This window comes from Ictidomys tridecemlineatus, chromosome 15 (genome assembly GCF_052094955.1).
Source record: "Ictidomys tridecemlineatus isolate mIctTri1 chromosome 15, mIctTri1.hap1, whole genome shotgun sequence".
Taxonomy (NCBI): domain Eukaryota; kingdom Metazoa; phylum Chordata; class Mammalia; order Rodentia; family Sciuridae; genus Ictidomys; species Ictidomys tridecemlineatus.
Window position 1 is genome coordinate 50,176,050 of NC_135491.1, and position 16,010 is coordinate 50,192,059.

The 16,010-nt window shown below is 42.5% G+C and overlaps 1 protein-coding gene across 7 annotated transcripts in view; it reads left to right on the top strand.

The window, feature by feature from the left end:
* Znrf1 (zinc and ring finger 1) overlaps positions 1 to 16,010 on the top strand; it is a 115,167-nt gene that overhangs the window by 73,499 nt on the left and 25,658 nt on the right. For all 7 annotated transcript variants that reach the window (XR_013430988.1, XR_013430987.1, XM_078032679.1 and 4 more), the window contains exon 2: positions 14,123 to 14,218. Coding sequence is in view for 5 of the 7 variants with exons in the window: in XM_078032679.1 (XP_077888805.1) it covers positions 14,123 to 14,218 (96 nt within the window). In the remaining 2 variants the exon portion in view is untranslated. The remainder of the gene's footprint in view (positions 1 to 14,122; positions 14,219 to 16,010) is intronic.

Consider the following 16,010-nt stretch of genomic DNA (forward strand, 5'->3'; position numbering starts at 1 on the left):
TCTCCTATGTCTCTCCAACCTCTCTAGTAAGAGCTGGGGCAATTACATTGGGCCAATATGGATAATCTCCCCCATTTTAAAATATATATATATATATTTCCCCCAATGGAAGCCAGGAGCATTTTACCACCGAACTATATCCCCAGTCTTTCTTTCTTTCTTTCTTTTTTTTTTTTTTTTTGAGACAGGGTCTCGCTGCAGGCTGGCCTCGAGCTTGCCATCCTCCTGTCTCAACCTCCTGAGTTGCTGGGATTATAGGTGTGTGCTGCCACATCTAGTATAAAATTCTTAATTTATCACATCTGCGTAGTCCTTTTGAATGTAAGGTAACATTTGCGGCTCTGGGGATTAGGATGTAGATGTCTTTGAGGACCTTTATTCTTCCTACAACACACTTATACAGTTATGTACGTATGTTCTCATTCAATTGTTAGGTTGTTTAAAAATAAATTTCTGTAATGAAGATAAGAAAATAGAATCTCGGGGCTGGGGCTGGGACTCAGTGGTAAAGCACTTGCCTTGCATGTGTGAGGCCCTGGGTTCAATCCTCAGCACCACATAAATAAAATGAAGGTATTGTATCCATCTACAACTAAAAAATCTAAAAAAGAAAAAAAAAAAAAAGAATGGAATCTCAGGAAGGTGAAGTGGCCACATTACTTATAATGAAAGAAGTAGCACTTGAATACTTGAGTCCTGAGTCCAGATCTGCGTTTTTCTGATCTTTTTTTTTTTTAACTGAGGATTAAGCCCAGGGGCGCTTAACCACTGAGCCACATCCCCAGCTCTTTTTATATTTTATTTTGAGACAGGTCTCAAGTTGACTTAGTACCTCACTAAGTTACTGAGGCTGGCCTTGAACTTGCAGTCCTCCTGCCTCTTAGCCTCCCAAGTGGGGGGGGGGCGGGGGGGGCGAGGATTACAAATATATGCCACTGCACCTTTGCAGTGTTTTTCTGTTCTAGTGGCTGCTTGTTTTTTCATTCTTTCCATAGGGTCTCACTGAGTTGCCCAGACTGGCCTCAAATTGGTGATACTTTGCCTCTAGCCTCCTGAATAGATGGAGGTATTTGAATAAATGATATCTGTCAATATTTCTATTCCTGAAGCCTATATTCAGGGAAGTCAGTGTGCTGACTTGAAATGAGGGAATGTCAAAATCAATGTAAAACTCTTCTTCAAGGTGAAATGTCAAAATGACTAAGGAATTCCCATTTTATGTGGTCCTCTCATAATATGTTTCTAAGATCTAATTCAGAGACTGCTTACCTAGGGTAATTCTTTGTCTGTTGAGACATGCTTGACTCTGTTACATTGTATCACACACCTTTCACTTTCTAGCCAGATTACTTATTATCATTGGGAGATCCTTAGCTTTGTTAATATTGCAACTTTCGCCATTACTGAAAATTTATGAGGTGTCCTCATGTTCTTCCTACCATGTTGAAGTCTGCCCTCTACCCTTCTTGCTTCCACTGTCTGCCCTCCCATTCTTATGTACCAGATTCAAATAACCTGCACCAGAGAAGAAAAACAATACAGTAATACACTTCACACACCATGTGTGGAGGTCATGCACTATTTTAGAAACCTTAGATTTCATTGTCCTTCTAATTTGTGCTGTGTCTCATGGATGTGTCTGGGAAATTCCTTTCTACCTTTTGGTCTGTACTTTATATCTCTCTAGGGTCTTCCCACCTTTTCCTCAGTGATCTTTGTAGTCATGGATGATAAAAAAGCAAGGCCTGAGCATGAAGGCTTTTTTTTTTTTTTTTTTTTTTTAACCCTGATAGTTCCTTTGATAGGGCTGATTGCTGCCCTGTTGTTGAGCTTTCAAAACAACTCTGTCCTACTCTTTTGGCTTCTTCTGTAGGTGCCATTTCAAAACACAGTTGTGGCCTACAGGACCATGTTCTCCGAGTTCCTGCCTCCATCTGCTTCAGTGTTGGAGGTACAGCTAAGCAGAGGATGCTTTGATGAGAAGGGGCCAGGTCGAGGTTCAAGCAAGAAACCAGTCTGCAGCCTTGCTAGGGCCCAAGCCTGAGCGGTAGCTTTTGTGAAATGAACACAGCAGCATGTGTTCTGCAACCTGGGATTATAGTAGGAGCCATGGAAGAACCTTCTAGTGTACCTCCAGTGATATGAAGGCCAGGCCTGTCATCATTAATAGATGTAAGTTACACGGTGTGAAGCAAATGGTCTTGTATAAACAGTCACTTAGATCATAATGTCACATCCATTGGCTAGTGAGTCAGATACTCTGCTGAATATGATCTAATGGTGTGTTCAAGCATTTTCTTTCTTGTCAGTAAAAAATTCCAGTGGAGTAGACACTGCCTTTAGAAACCCAGAAATAAATTATTTATTCTGTGTAGATATTTTTGTAAGATTTCCCATCTTTGTCCTTTTCCCTTCTCTAACTCTCCTTTATTCCTCCAGCCATACCCCCAAACATACATGTGCACACATTCATTCTGTTTCTCTCCCTCTCCCCTCTCTGTGCCCCCATATTTCCCCATTTAAAAAAAAAAAGTGGAAAGCTAGTTGAAGGGTATGGTTTTAACTAGATCAATAAAGACCCATGAGTTGGAAAGCAGTCTATATCCAGTGGAGAAGCAGGCCTGCTGTGGGGCACTTCCCAGGCTAGTTTGGTTTCTTTGGAAAAGTCGCAGAGGTCACCTGCTATGAATAAGGCTCAACCTGCAAGGTTGATGTCCTGCCCAGCAGTGTCACCCTCAAGCTGGAGGAAGTGATTCTCCTTTCTTTTGTAATGTAGAAAAAGTCCACAAATCCTTGCCTTTTTTGCTTAAAGACCAGTTTTTTGATAGTTTGTTTTGGTACTGGGGATTGAACCCAGAGGTACTTTACCACTGAGCTATATAGCCCCAGCCGTTTTGTTTTTTTTTTTTTAGTGGTTGTAGATGGACAGCATGCCTTTATTTTGTTTGTTTATTTTTATGTGGTACTAAGGATTGTACCCAGTACCTCACACATTCTAGGGAAGTGTTCTGCCTCTGAGCTACAGCACCTCTCCCTAAATTTTTATTAAGAGATAGGGTCTTGCTAAATTGCTGAGGCTGGTCTTGAATTTGCAATCCTCCTGCCTCACCCTCCCATAGTTGCTGGGATTATAGGCATGTGCCACAATACCAGCCTTAAAGACCAGTTTTTATTGTTGCCTTAAAGAGTGTTCTTGGACATTGCGCCAACACTATAAAATCCACTCCAGCAGTGGTTATGAATATAGGTCAGAGGAGCATAGGTGCATGGTATGTTGGGGATTGAAATGGAGGTGGGACAACCTCAGCAACTTAACAAGAACAAGGTATTCAGTTAAATAACTAAACATTTCCTGTCCAGATCTATCCCCATTGCCTTCCTTTTAGGTAATCTCTAATGTCTAAGAACTAGAAGTAGTTCTGGCATGATCCTTTGGATACTGAACAATCTTCTTCTTTGAACAGATGGCCCATCCTTTAAATAAGACATCTCCAAAATACAAGCCAAATGTTCCCCTGGAGACCTTTAGATCCACACTTTTGGAGTTTTAATTGGATGCCCCTAAACTTGTCCAATCATGGCAGCCAGGTGACAAGGAATTATAAGTCAACATCCATGTTAGCCAGTAGTTGGAAACTTGATTCCCACTCACATTAAGGTTTTTATGTTCTTGTACCTGCTCAGGTTCAGTCAGACCTTCAGGTCTCTATCCCTGCCTCCAGTCCTTTCCCTCCTAAGCAGTCCTTCTTCTCTCTGGAAGAAATGAGTTACAGGGTCAAGGGAAGAGAGCCAGTAGATCGACAGAGCTCCTGCTGCTGGCAGATGCTTTTCCTGTTCTTCAAGTGGCTGGAATGCTGCTGTTGCAAGTTGGACTTGCTGGCTGGCAGTGTGGGTTTGACATCTGGATACTCTGTGTACCTTTACATGCACACTGTACAGTTCTTCCCTCTGTTCTGCATGTCGATATCTTCACTGAGCCTGTTCTGGTTTGCAGCAAATGAGCAGGAATAGCTTTATGTGGTATGTGATTGAGTCTATATATTTGTTCAAGTATGTATTTTTCATATATTCATTGGCTTAAAGGCATATCCATCTCACAATTTAACAACTCTATTTCCCTTTTTTTGTTCTTTTTGCAGTGCTGGGGATTGAACTCATGCATACTAGGCAAGTGTTCTAAACTAAACTAAACCACATCTCCAGCCCCAAATTTAACAACTGTAAAATCAAGATATGCCACACAGTCATATCTTAAAGTTATATTTGACAGCCTCCCCTCCTACTGCCAAAGGTTCATAATGATGGCTCTCATAACTGATCAGATGATGACATCTCAGAATCTACAAAATATTTTGCATACTTACAACTCATTTTTCACTTTTTGCATGAAGAATTTATGAATTTCCTTGAATCGGTAGGTTTATCAGCAAGCGTCAGTATATTAGAGCAATACCAATTCAACCAATAAGAGGGCCTTTCCACATTTCACATTGCCTTACCTACTTGACATTCATGCATCCATCTTTGGTTGGGCTTTAAAGCAATTCTGGACAGTAAGCAGAGCACTGCAGATATTGTAATAGCTTATATGAGGTCACTTGGCTGGTAACTGGCAAAGTCTGGGTTTTCTAACTTCTGGTATCTTTCCTTCAAACTAGTCAGCACAGAATCTGGAAACAGAAAATGTTGGGGGTGGAATATAGTGTGCAAAGAGTAAAGAATGGACATCATCACTCCTGTGAGAATTCGTGTAGTAGATACAAGTTGAGAATCCTGACACTCAATAGAAGAAATGACTAAGCACAGTATGTTAGCTTATCAATATGGAATGCAGACATTGAAAGTGATATGTATATAGATTATTATTGATTCAAGAAATTATGTGTATTTAAAGAGCAGAATATAAATATCCAAGCAGACAACATTCTGGGAAGATAGTGGCTAGAATACATGCCCAGTGCCAATTATTACCTCTTTAAACCAAGTAGAGGAGCCGGCCAGCAGGGCCTGGAGGGAGTTAGAAAACTCCAGAGACAATGTAAGAGAAGTTATGGAGGAAGAGATACTGACAAAAGTAGTGGAAGATGAGGACTAGATTATGACATAGTAACCAAGAGTCTTTTCAGTTTAGGAGCTTAGCACATGCATTTATTTTCCTAGTGCAGCAGTGTGCAGCAGGACAGGAGGGGGACTTTGTCCACTGTTGTTACTTGCCAAAGTCTGGCTGGGCACAATTCATGATCCACTTATCAAGCAGAAACGAACTTTATTTTTAGAACACACTGGCTGCTCCACAGGAGCTCTTCAGGAATTCCCTCAGAGCCCAACTGCCACCACCGGCTTCCCACGAGCCTCTCAACCCCCCACTCCTCCTGCTCTTGAGGCCGATTGGCTGGGTCGTGTGGGCGGAGCCAAAAGAGTCCCCCAATGAGCAGCTCTGTGGTCTGAAAGGCGAGGAAACAGCCCAATGAGCATCACCGCAAAGGAGCCAATCAGCTGGAAGTTTGCTGGGGCCCCTTGGGCTGTGGCTCTCAATAGTTACCCAGGGACCCAAAGCTACCAGGCTACCAGGCTTTGTCTCAACACCTCTTTCCTGAACACTGCAGAATTGCAAATAGCGTGGTGAATCATGCACTGGCTCTTGAAGTTTTCTTGGATGTGTATTCATTACTTCTACTCACATTTTTTTGGCTAAGACAGTAAACCTACCCTTAACTTCAAAGGGAGCAGGCAAATATAATTGTACTGTATAGCTTGAAGAAGGAAAGCTAGAAATAATCAGTAAATAGCATTCATGACTAATCACTAAGGAAATGATAAAACAGGAAAAACAAATTCTGTAAAAGAAGGAAGACTTGAGTTTGCATACTGAAAGGTATAACTGATGAGAAAAGATACACCTAGCATATCTTGGTAACATTTTGAACTCTTAGAATGAAGAGAAAAATCTTTCAAGCTTTCAGGCCAGGGGAACAGATAATTTACAAAGGGGGAAAAGTCACATTGGCCCCCAGATTTCTTATTTGCAACACTAAGAAGCTAGAAGATGATGGAATTTCATCTCTATATCACTAAAGATAAAAGGAATATTCCTTTATGTGAAGAGAGTTATTATAAGGAATTGGCTCACATGATTACAGAGGCTGAGAAGTCCTAGCCTATCACCTGCAAACTGGAGACCCCAGAAGTAATGAAACATTTCCAGCCTGAGTCAGGAACCAGGAGAGCTGATGGTGCAAGAGCAAAAGAATCCTGTACCCAGCCATCAGTGAAAGAAAGGTATTCTGAGTGTATGCAAGGATTCAGATGTGTCTCCCATTGTCCTTGTTATGATGCCTAGATGCTCCACCCTTGCTGGTCTAATGCATCAAGGTCTCAGCTTACCTGTCACCTCCTTAGAGCCTTTCCTGACCACTAAATTTACCTTAACCAGCACACACACACCTTTTTTCCCTGCTTTCTCTTCACAACACAGCTTCCGGCTTGATGCTTTTGTTCAGTGTTTCATCATGAAAATTTCTAATACGTAGAAAAGTTGGAAGAAGTTTAATCCATGTGTCTTTTTTAAATGTATTTCCTTTTAATACAGCCATCAGTACACTTCCCTCTAAAAGCTTCAGTGGATATGTCATTAACTGTAGTTGTATTTTTTTATGTTTTTTTCTGATTGAGGCAAAATTTGCAAACAAAAAATCTCAAATTTGGTAAGTTTTTACAAATTAATGCATGTATATATACTCCAAACTCTTCTCTTGATATAGAATACTCCTATCACCCTAGAAAGGTTTTTCATCACTTTCTCAATCTCCTACCCTCTAGGGACAACCATTGTTTTTTTTTTTTTCCCCCACGATCAATTGGTTTTGTCTGTTCTAGAACTTACCATAATAATTATAATCATCCTGTGTGCTCTTTTGTTTTTTGTTTGTTTCTTTTTCTATGTGTGTGAGGTGCTAGGGATTGAATCCAGGGCCTTACACATGCTAGGCAAGTAAGTGCTTTACCACTGAGCACATCCCAGCCCCAACTTGGCATGTCTTTAATGTTCATCCAATTTGTTGCATGTGTCAGTAGCTTGTTGCCTGTTATTGCTGAGTAGTTTTCCATTGTATTAAATGAACATTCCACAGATTCTTTATCCATTCTATTAATGGCCAGTTTGGCTGTCCATAATACAGCTGTGATAAACATTCTTGTAAACGTCTACTTGCAGACATGTTTTCATTTGGAGGTGGGTAAATATATACACGAGAAATTACTTAGCTCACAGACTGAGAGTATGTTTGTTTTATAAAGAAATGCATGACCTTTGTGGCTGGGCTTGTGCTCAGTGGTAGAGCACTTGCCTAGCATGTGTGAGGCACTGGGATCAATTCTGAGCACCACATATATGTAAATAAATGAATAAAATAAAGATCCATCAACATCTAAATAAAATTTTAAAAAAGAAAAAGAAAAATATGACCTTTTCCTAAAATGGTTATCATTGTACACTCCTCAACAATATATGAAAGTTCCAGTTGCTCTACATCCTTACCAACATGTGGCATTATCAGTCTTAAATTTTATTGTTTCACATTTTACTAGACAGGGTTCTCCAGAGAAACAGAACCTCTATGTGAAGAAAGTTATTATAAGGAATTGGCTCATATAATTACAGAGGCTGAGAAGTCCTAGCCTATCATCTGCAAACTGGAGACCCCAGAAGTAACAAAACATTTCCAGCCTGAGTTCAGGAACCAGGAGAGCTGATGGTGCAAGAGCAGGAAGAGGCTCATGTCCTAACTGGAGCACTCAGGCAGAACAAGAGCAAAGTTTCACTTTCTTGCCTTTTTATTCTATTCAGGCCCTCAACAGATTGGATGAGGCCTGCCTGTTGGGGAGGGCAGTCTGCTTTGTATAGTCTGCCACTTCCAATGCCAGCCTCATCTGGAAACACTCTATGGACACACCTAGAAACAATATTTAGCCAAATATCTGGGCCCCCTATCACCCAGTCGAGTTGACACATAAAATTAACTATCACAACAGGTATGCACACACACATACACAAATTGATTTTAGCTGTCAGTGTAGGTCTCTTCAAATATCTTCTTTTGTCTCCTGGAGAAATAGGTGAGCCCCCAGGCCCTAGAACAAAACTGCAACAAAAACCAGTGGTAGAGCGCTTGCCTAGCATGTGTCAGGCACTGGGATCAATTCTGAGCACCACCAATTCTGAGCACCACCACTGGGATCAATTCTGAGCGCCTTTCCTCAGTTCAAAATGTTCTCCAGGAGACACTGCCTTGTACCTCAGCAATTGATAAATTGTACATTTGTTTTTTGTAGGAAAATGTATTTGTGTCTGTGGATGAAGAATGTAATACCTTTACCAAAGTCATCCCATGTTACCTCTATTTGTAATAAATCCTGTTTAATAAATTCATTTGGTCAAGTCCCATTTTATTGACATTAAGCCCCACAAGAATGTGACAGGGAGAGATCAGAGTTGGCAACTGGGAACTGACCTGTAAGAACAGAGTTGGGGGAGTTGCTCTTGGAGCTCCAGGCTGAGAGGAGTCGGCATATCTCCTCTTACCCCAGACAGGAGGCCTGCCCCAGTGAGGGTGATCATCTTCCTTTACCCTGGTTGCTTCTTTTGATTCTTCTACCTTTAGGTGATCCCAGAGACAAGCAGAACTGGGGCAGCCATTAAAATAGCGCATCAGCATAGGGAGGGAGGAGAAGGAGGGGGAGAAAACTGGAGCAACATGCAGTCAGCACACGGTCCTGCCTGGGGAAATCAGGTCTTAAAGGAGAAAGTAGCAGTTTTGGATAATGAGAAGTATATTGGTCCCCAAAGCTCAAAAACTAACTTATATTATAAGCTGAGTGTTATAATGGTTTAGGAGAGTTCTTCTAACTGGATCTTGTTGACCCATCCTTACTGCACCAGGAGATGGGAAGGACCCTGGTGATGTCTGAGGACCAGGGTACCTGACCCAGGAAGATGCTTGTCAATGCACGTGACTCTGAGTGTTCTTGGAATTACCTACCAATGGGCCGTTCCCTTGACCTGGCACTAAAACTGTCACCAGGGACAAGGACAGACTTGTCTTAGGAGCTTTGGTCTTTGGTAGATGTCAAAATAGCAAGGTATTCCCCATGTAAGCACAGTGCCTGATGAATTGGACTCTCTTCCATTCTTCTGGATGTAGAAACAACCTATCTGATGATAAGAAAAAGGAAAGAAATGAGGTCTTCATTAGCATTACTCTCTTGGCTACTCTCAGTGGAATCCTATATCATCAGTTGCTGTATCGAGCCACCAGCACAGAATAGGACCATCACAGATAAGTTACCTACGGTACTGTCAGACAGTTCTTCCTCATTCTGAGACACTGGCAGAAAAGGACAGGAACCAAGTTCCTACCTTTGCCTTAGTTTGATGCAAGAGACAGTGGCTTAAGGTGAATGAGGGTCAGACTTGGCCAGCAAGCCGGAGCTAGCTGACATCTCCCTCCATGTTAGTGGCAGACATGTAACAAATACAGGTGGACAGGCACCTGAAGGCCTTGGAGGGCTGGCTTCTCTTCCCCTGCCTCCAGGGTATACCAGGCAGCATCTGATCTAAGAACAATTTGAGAGAATTCTGAAGAGCCTACCTGAGGCTTTCTCTTGAAGGAATGTAAAGCCTCCCTGATTCACTGTTCTCAAGTGCTTCTGAGGCCTCTGAGAAAATTTGACAGAGTCATGTGAACTGGATTACTCTGCAGATCATTGGTTTATTTTTGTTTGCAGGGCTGTTTTTCATTTGGTACAGACTTCTTTCCAAATGGAATCAAAATTTCCTAGATATTTTACCTTCAGATAGCTCACAAACATCACAGTATTTATCATTCCATAGGGCTATTGGTGCTGAATCAAGGCTGGACAATTACGAGAAAAGATTGGGGCAGTAGAGTAGTAGAATCCGTCGTGATCATCAGATGACCTTTTAGGAAAGAAAGTGGGGACATTAGTTTTTTTTCCCTTAGCTCTCTGTATTTTTCTGTCCCTCTTTTTTCTTTTATTTTCCATTTAAAAGGTAATTTGTAAACCCAACATCTTAACCAGTACTGTAGGCTCAGTGCCAAGTGGAAAGCAGAACTCTGTTCTTCCACATTAACAGAATTCCCAGAAAAATCAACTAAATTCACCATTGTGATGGGATTATTCAGAACCATGGGTACTTCAGGAGAAATGCAACGACATGTTTTAAGGTTTGAAATGAGTATTCACTAAGACCATATCTGTGTTCGTTTTGCCATGTAACACCTCTTTCTGTGCTAGCCAGCAGTGGCACAGAAGTGCCAGCTCCGTGGGCACTTTGGTCGTGTCCTAGCTCTGGCTGTTTCTAGCTGCATTAACCTAGAACAGCTTCTTTAATCTTGTGGTCCTCAATATCTTTGTCTGTAAAACAGAGTTAATAACAGCACCTACCTTATTTTGACCTTGCAATGAGAAGGCATGTAAATCCTTTTTGGACAGTGACTGTCCATACAAATAAGTCAGTAAATGGCAAAGTGTTATTTCTTTATCATCATATGCAAGAGGTGGTGCCGTAGAGGTTAAACAGACTGTTGTTTCCACATTGGCGGTATGGAAAGTGCCAGTAGCCGTGCACAGTGCTCTAGAAGTTCAAAGGAAACTGTGGGATCCAGCAGAGATGTGGCTGCTGGCCACTTCCAGCAGACTGCTTGGCCTGTGGCCAGTCTTCCCTTGTTCAGGGTCCTACAAGTACATCACCATAGACCGCAGTTATCCTAAGTCCTTCCTTTAACCCTTTTGTTCGTTCCTGTCCCATCCAGTGCCACCTGGCCCAATGATGATTCTACCACCTATGTTTGGTTCACTTCTTTTCACATACTTCCATGTTTCTTGTTTCATTTAATCCTTGCAAGAGTGAAATGAATTCCCCTATCTTTCAGATGAGGAGTTTAAGGTCCACAAGGGGTAGATTAGTTGCCAGGGTCTTGAAGCTGGAACATCTGGGTCATCTTCCCATTTCCCACTTACATAGGGTTATTTTGTGAGCTTTCACAAAATAACACATAACAAAAGCACCCAGGGGCACTAACCTCCCTTTGTTTAAAATGCAGGCCTCCTGTCACCAAGCTTCTTCCTCTCCAGAGGCAACATCTCCCGGTCTACCTCTTTTTTCTTTTTTGCAGTGCCAGGAATTGAATCCTGGGCCTCATGCATGGAGGGAAGTGGGCAGGCATTCTGCCACTGAGCTGCATTCTCAGCCTCCAAACCTTCCTCCCTCCCTCCCTCCTTCCCTTCCTTCCTTCCTTCCTTCTTTCCTTCCTCCATTTTGTTTTTATGTGGTGCTGAGGATTGAACCCAGTGCCTCATGTATGCTAGGCAAACACTCTATCTCTAAGCCACAACTCCAGCACCTACCTCTTTCTTAAAACGCTGTGGCTAACTCTTTCTTCCCTAGTGGAAGAACTTTGGGCTCAGAGCTAAGAAGTCTAGTCTTGGCTTTACCATGTCACTCATGTGACCTTTCAAGACTCCAAGGCCTCACTGGGGCCTATTCTCTCCTCTGTATAATGAGAGGGTTGCTCTGATCCTTTTTCCCCCATGACATACACATTTGGTGACATGTCCTGGTAGACCTTCTTTTTGGGTGGCCTACTTGCCAACACCTTACCTGTAAATTGACCCCCCTTCTGCACTCAAGGAACCACACTGGAATACAGGGAGTGCATATGCTTATATTGGGTAACCGTGCATCTATTCTAAGTTATCAGGAAAGTGGGGAAGTGTAAGGCTTTTCCTGGTAAAAGATTACTTTGAACACCTCAAAAGGACCTCAAAGAGTACCTCCCTCCGTGCTACCACAGTCTCAGCCCTCAGTCTGCAAGCAGGATACTAACTTAGCAAGTTCAAAGTGCAGGTGTCCTGTAGCCACTTAAAGTTTACAAAACCTTGTTCTTTTGAATTGGAAAAAAACCACAACACTGTGAGAACACCAAGGGACTGGGGTTAGAAATGAAGAGCATCTTCATTCTAGGACTCAGGTTCTTTCCTCATCTCTCTTGTGTATGTGGCACTGGATCTGCACATTTTTAAACTGGATTATAAAATAATCAGCCTGGTGCATTTTAGAACCAATTCTACCAGAAAATTGAGGGTGGAATACCACTCTCTTTACTCCTAAGTTCTTTTTTCAGTCTTGGATTTTTAACTGTGCAGAGGTCAGAAATGAAAAAAATTTGTCTGGAGTCCCTGGATTGGTACCATTTCCAAGGCTTTTTAGCTGAGATGCTTAGATATTGATAATCTTTGAGGGAAGGTCTTAAGGGATTGGGGACCATTCCATAGAGTGAAGTGTCCACTTTGACCATAGTTAACTAGGCCCTGAATTTACTGTTTGGTCCTGTAGTTCAAAGCATTGTCACTGGAAAAAAAGAGTATTTGGGAGACTTGAAGCAAATGCTTGTGCCAGCTTGCTTCCTACCTCAGTGCCACCCACCCCAGTCACAACTTTCCACACAGATGAGGGAAGTAGCCACAGGAAGAACACTGGGAAGGTATGAACTCTTCTCTGTTCTGAGACCAACAACTGTCAATTTTGAGTGCTTGGCCTTTTATCTGTTTCATAACTAATACTAAAGACAGTCATTACCAACATCAAATAAAATTGTGGGTGAAAAATTTGACCAAAAAGTAACAGGAGTGTGAAATCTTCACATAAGGAATTAGATATGCCATATTAGGAAGTGCAGATGGGCAAGTAGGAATCATAGTCACGAAAGAAAAGCTGTGTTACATATAAACTGATGCAAATAAATAAATAACTTTTCAATAGCAGTGAATCTTTTTGGTAGAATTTACATGGAAAATAATTGACCCATTTAACAATTATTTCAATAAAAGTAAAATGGAAAAGATTGAAAATATTTGTTTATATTGTATTAAAAAAAGAAAGGAAAACTAGGGATCCAAGCATAGTGGTGCACACCTGTGATCCCAGTGACTTGGGAGGCTTAGGCAGGAGGATCAAAAATTCAAAGCCAACCTTGGCAACTTAGTAAGAAGAAGTAGCTCAGTGGTAAAGTGCCCCTGAGTTCAAGCCCCAGGATAACCAAAAAAAAAAAAAAAGAATCTAGGGATTAGGTTTACTTAATGCATTAAGTTCAACACAAAAGATGCTTGACCAGAATTCACTAGTACTGAAACAGTGCTAATGAAACCTTTGGGAATATAAATGGTCCAAACTTCCCTGGGAACAAAATAGCAGATCATGAAACCCTGTGTTCACCTGGCACCTCGAAATAGCTATTTTGCTTGGTGACATTTGGAAGCACTTTTGGAGGGCTACACTGCTGCTTTCCTTCCCAGAAGACAGCTGCCTTAGCCATGAAGGAGGCACAGGGTGTGCTGAGTGAGGAATGAAGGTGCTGCCTGGCTGGGTGGCTGAGGAGTCTGAGCAGGTTGAGGGATGGAGGTACCAATGACTATGGTAATTCCTCCCAAGGGTGATTTAGCCAAATGGTTTGAAGACTGTGAGGCAGAAAAGTATTAAATTCTTTGTTATTCAAAGATTGATTATTCAGGCTGGGCATGTTGGCGCATGCCTATAATCCCAGCAGCTCAAGAGGCTGAGACAGGAGGATCATGAGTTCAAAGCCAGCCTCAGCAAAGGCAAGGCACTAAGCAACTCAGTGAGACCCTGTCTCTAAATACAGTACAAAATGGGGCTGGGATGTGGCTCAGTGGTCGAGTGCCCCTGAGTTCAGTCCCCAGTAGCCCCCATAGAAAAAGATTGATTATTCAGTTGTCTTGATTTGCTTCCTCTATCCTTGTTGTCTACTAGACCCTATTGAGAAAGGGTCATGAAGAAAATTAAGCTAAAACCACATATCGGTGACCTCTGTTTAACATTATCAAAGGGTATGTGACAAGAGAGCCTTAGAGAAAACTGGGAGCCAAAGGCTGTGATGGAAAGGCCACAGTCATGTTGGTCTAGATTGTCATTGTCCATGTTGATGCTACCCCTACACAGCCGTCATCATTTGAGTGTGTCTACATTTATTGTAGATCCTTTGGATTTGGAGAAGACATTTCATTCTGTTCTCCTCTCTTTCAGGTTTCAAGTGCCCCATTTGCTCCAAGTCTGTGGCTTCTGATGAGATGGAAATGCACTTTATAATGTGTCTGAGCAAACCTCGCCTCTCATACAATGGTAAGGGCTGGGCCTTGCTGGCCTCCTGAGGTTGTTGTGGGTATAGCCAGATCTGGGGGAGCCTCTGATTGAGGGGAACTGTATAGAGTTTTATTCACCTTATGGCAGGAATGCCTACATGGTGGTAAGAAACCTGTTGTTTCAGGGAGCTGGAAATTTAAGTTAGTGGCAAAGAAATGGGCCAAGAAAGGTAGGCCCAGGGTCAGGTCCATGGCACCGTGAAAGCTCTCAGGGCTTCGTCAATAATCTTCCTTCTACCCCTTCTGTTTCATGGACTCTAGTTGAGGGACATACCCATTCTTTCACCCTTTGCACACCTGACCATAGCAGACCCCAAGATAGCCAGACTCACTCTAAAAGCCAGCAAAGGGGCCTAGCAGGAGCATTGTCCCTCCCTGGGGAATGGGAGTCTGTGCGCTGGTGGTATGCACAGGATACTGGAAGCCTGGTCACCACCTCACTTTGCAACTCAGGTGAACACCTGATTAAGCCCTCTGACTCCCTGCAGCAGAGAGCATCAGGGAATCAGTGAATCTAAGGACACCATTTATGGATTCAAGTGCTGTCACACAGCCTCAATGCTCCACCAAGGCTTCCTACCTTGGAGGCTGCCTTGAAACTAAGCAGTGAGTATAGCAGGAGGGGGGATCATGGAGCCCAGGATTCTGTGACATTCAAGTCTCCCTAACATCTCCAGGGACAAAAAAGTGTCAACACCTGCCTGGTATACTATGAGTAAAGATTCAGAGTTCAGCTGATCTGAGTTAGGACCTTCCTCTACTACTCACTATTAGATAAGTTGCTTAGCATAGTAGGGCCTCAGTTTTCTGGTCCATAAAATGGTGATAGTATTCCCTCATCCATGGGATTCTCAGACCTAAGATATATTACACAGAAAACCCCTTACCTTAGCACAGAGCCTGACACATGGTTGGCAGTGGTCGTGGGAGAGGCAAGGCCTTCCATAGGCTTCTTATGGCAGTTTTCCAGATAGATGGCATAGTGCCGCTTAGCTTATGCTGCTGGGGCACTGTGGTTGTCCATTCTTATGTCTTTAAACTGATCTCCAAATTCTGTTCATCAGAGAACTTCATGGGTGTTGGCCAACCCTGCAGTAGGCCCAGCCTCTCAAAGTCAGAGCAGGGGGCTGGGAAAATAGCTCCGCTGGTAGAGTGCTTGCCTCGCATGCACAAGGCCCTGGTTCAATCCCCAGCACACACACACACACACACACACAAAAAAAAAAAAGTCAGAGCAGGGACTAGAAGAGTTATGGTATCTCAGAGTCTGAAGACTTGTTTTTCCTTGCCCCCATCCTAACAATGGACATTTTCTGGAAAGGCTTTCCTCACACCAGATATGTTCTTCTCACATAAAGCATCAGCCATTGATTCTGGGAAATAAATCGGTGACTGATCTGCTCAATTCTGCTGAAAACATATCCTACCACAGCTTGAGTAACCCTTATCTGAAACGCTTAGAACAGAAGTGTTTCAAATTTGGGAGTTTTTCAGATTTGGGGACATTTACATAGACATTACCAGTTGAACATCTCTAATCCAAAAAATCTGAAATTTGGGGGAGCCATGTCACCACTCAAAAGATTTCAGGGGACTGGGGATTTAGCTCAATGGTAGAGCACTTGTTCAGCCTGTGTAAAAGCCCTGGGTTCAATTCTCAACACCAGGGGGAAAAAAGTTTCAGGTTTTGGGAGCACTTCAGGTTTTCAGATATTCTGATTAGGATACTCAACCAGTATTCTCAAATCTCTTACTTAACTTGCATGGCCAAA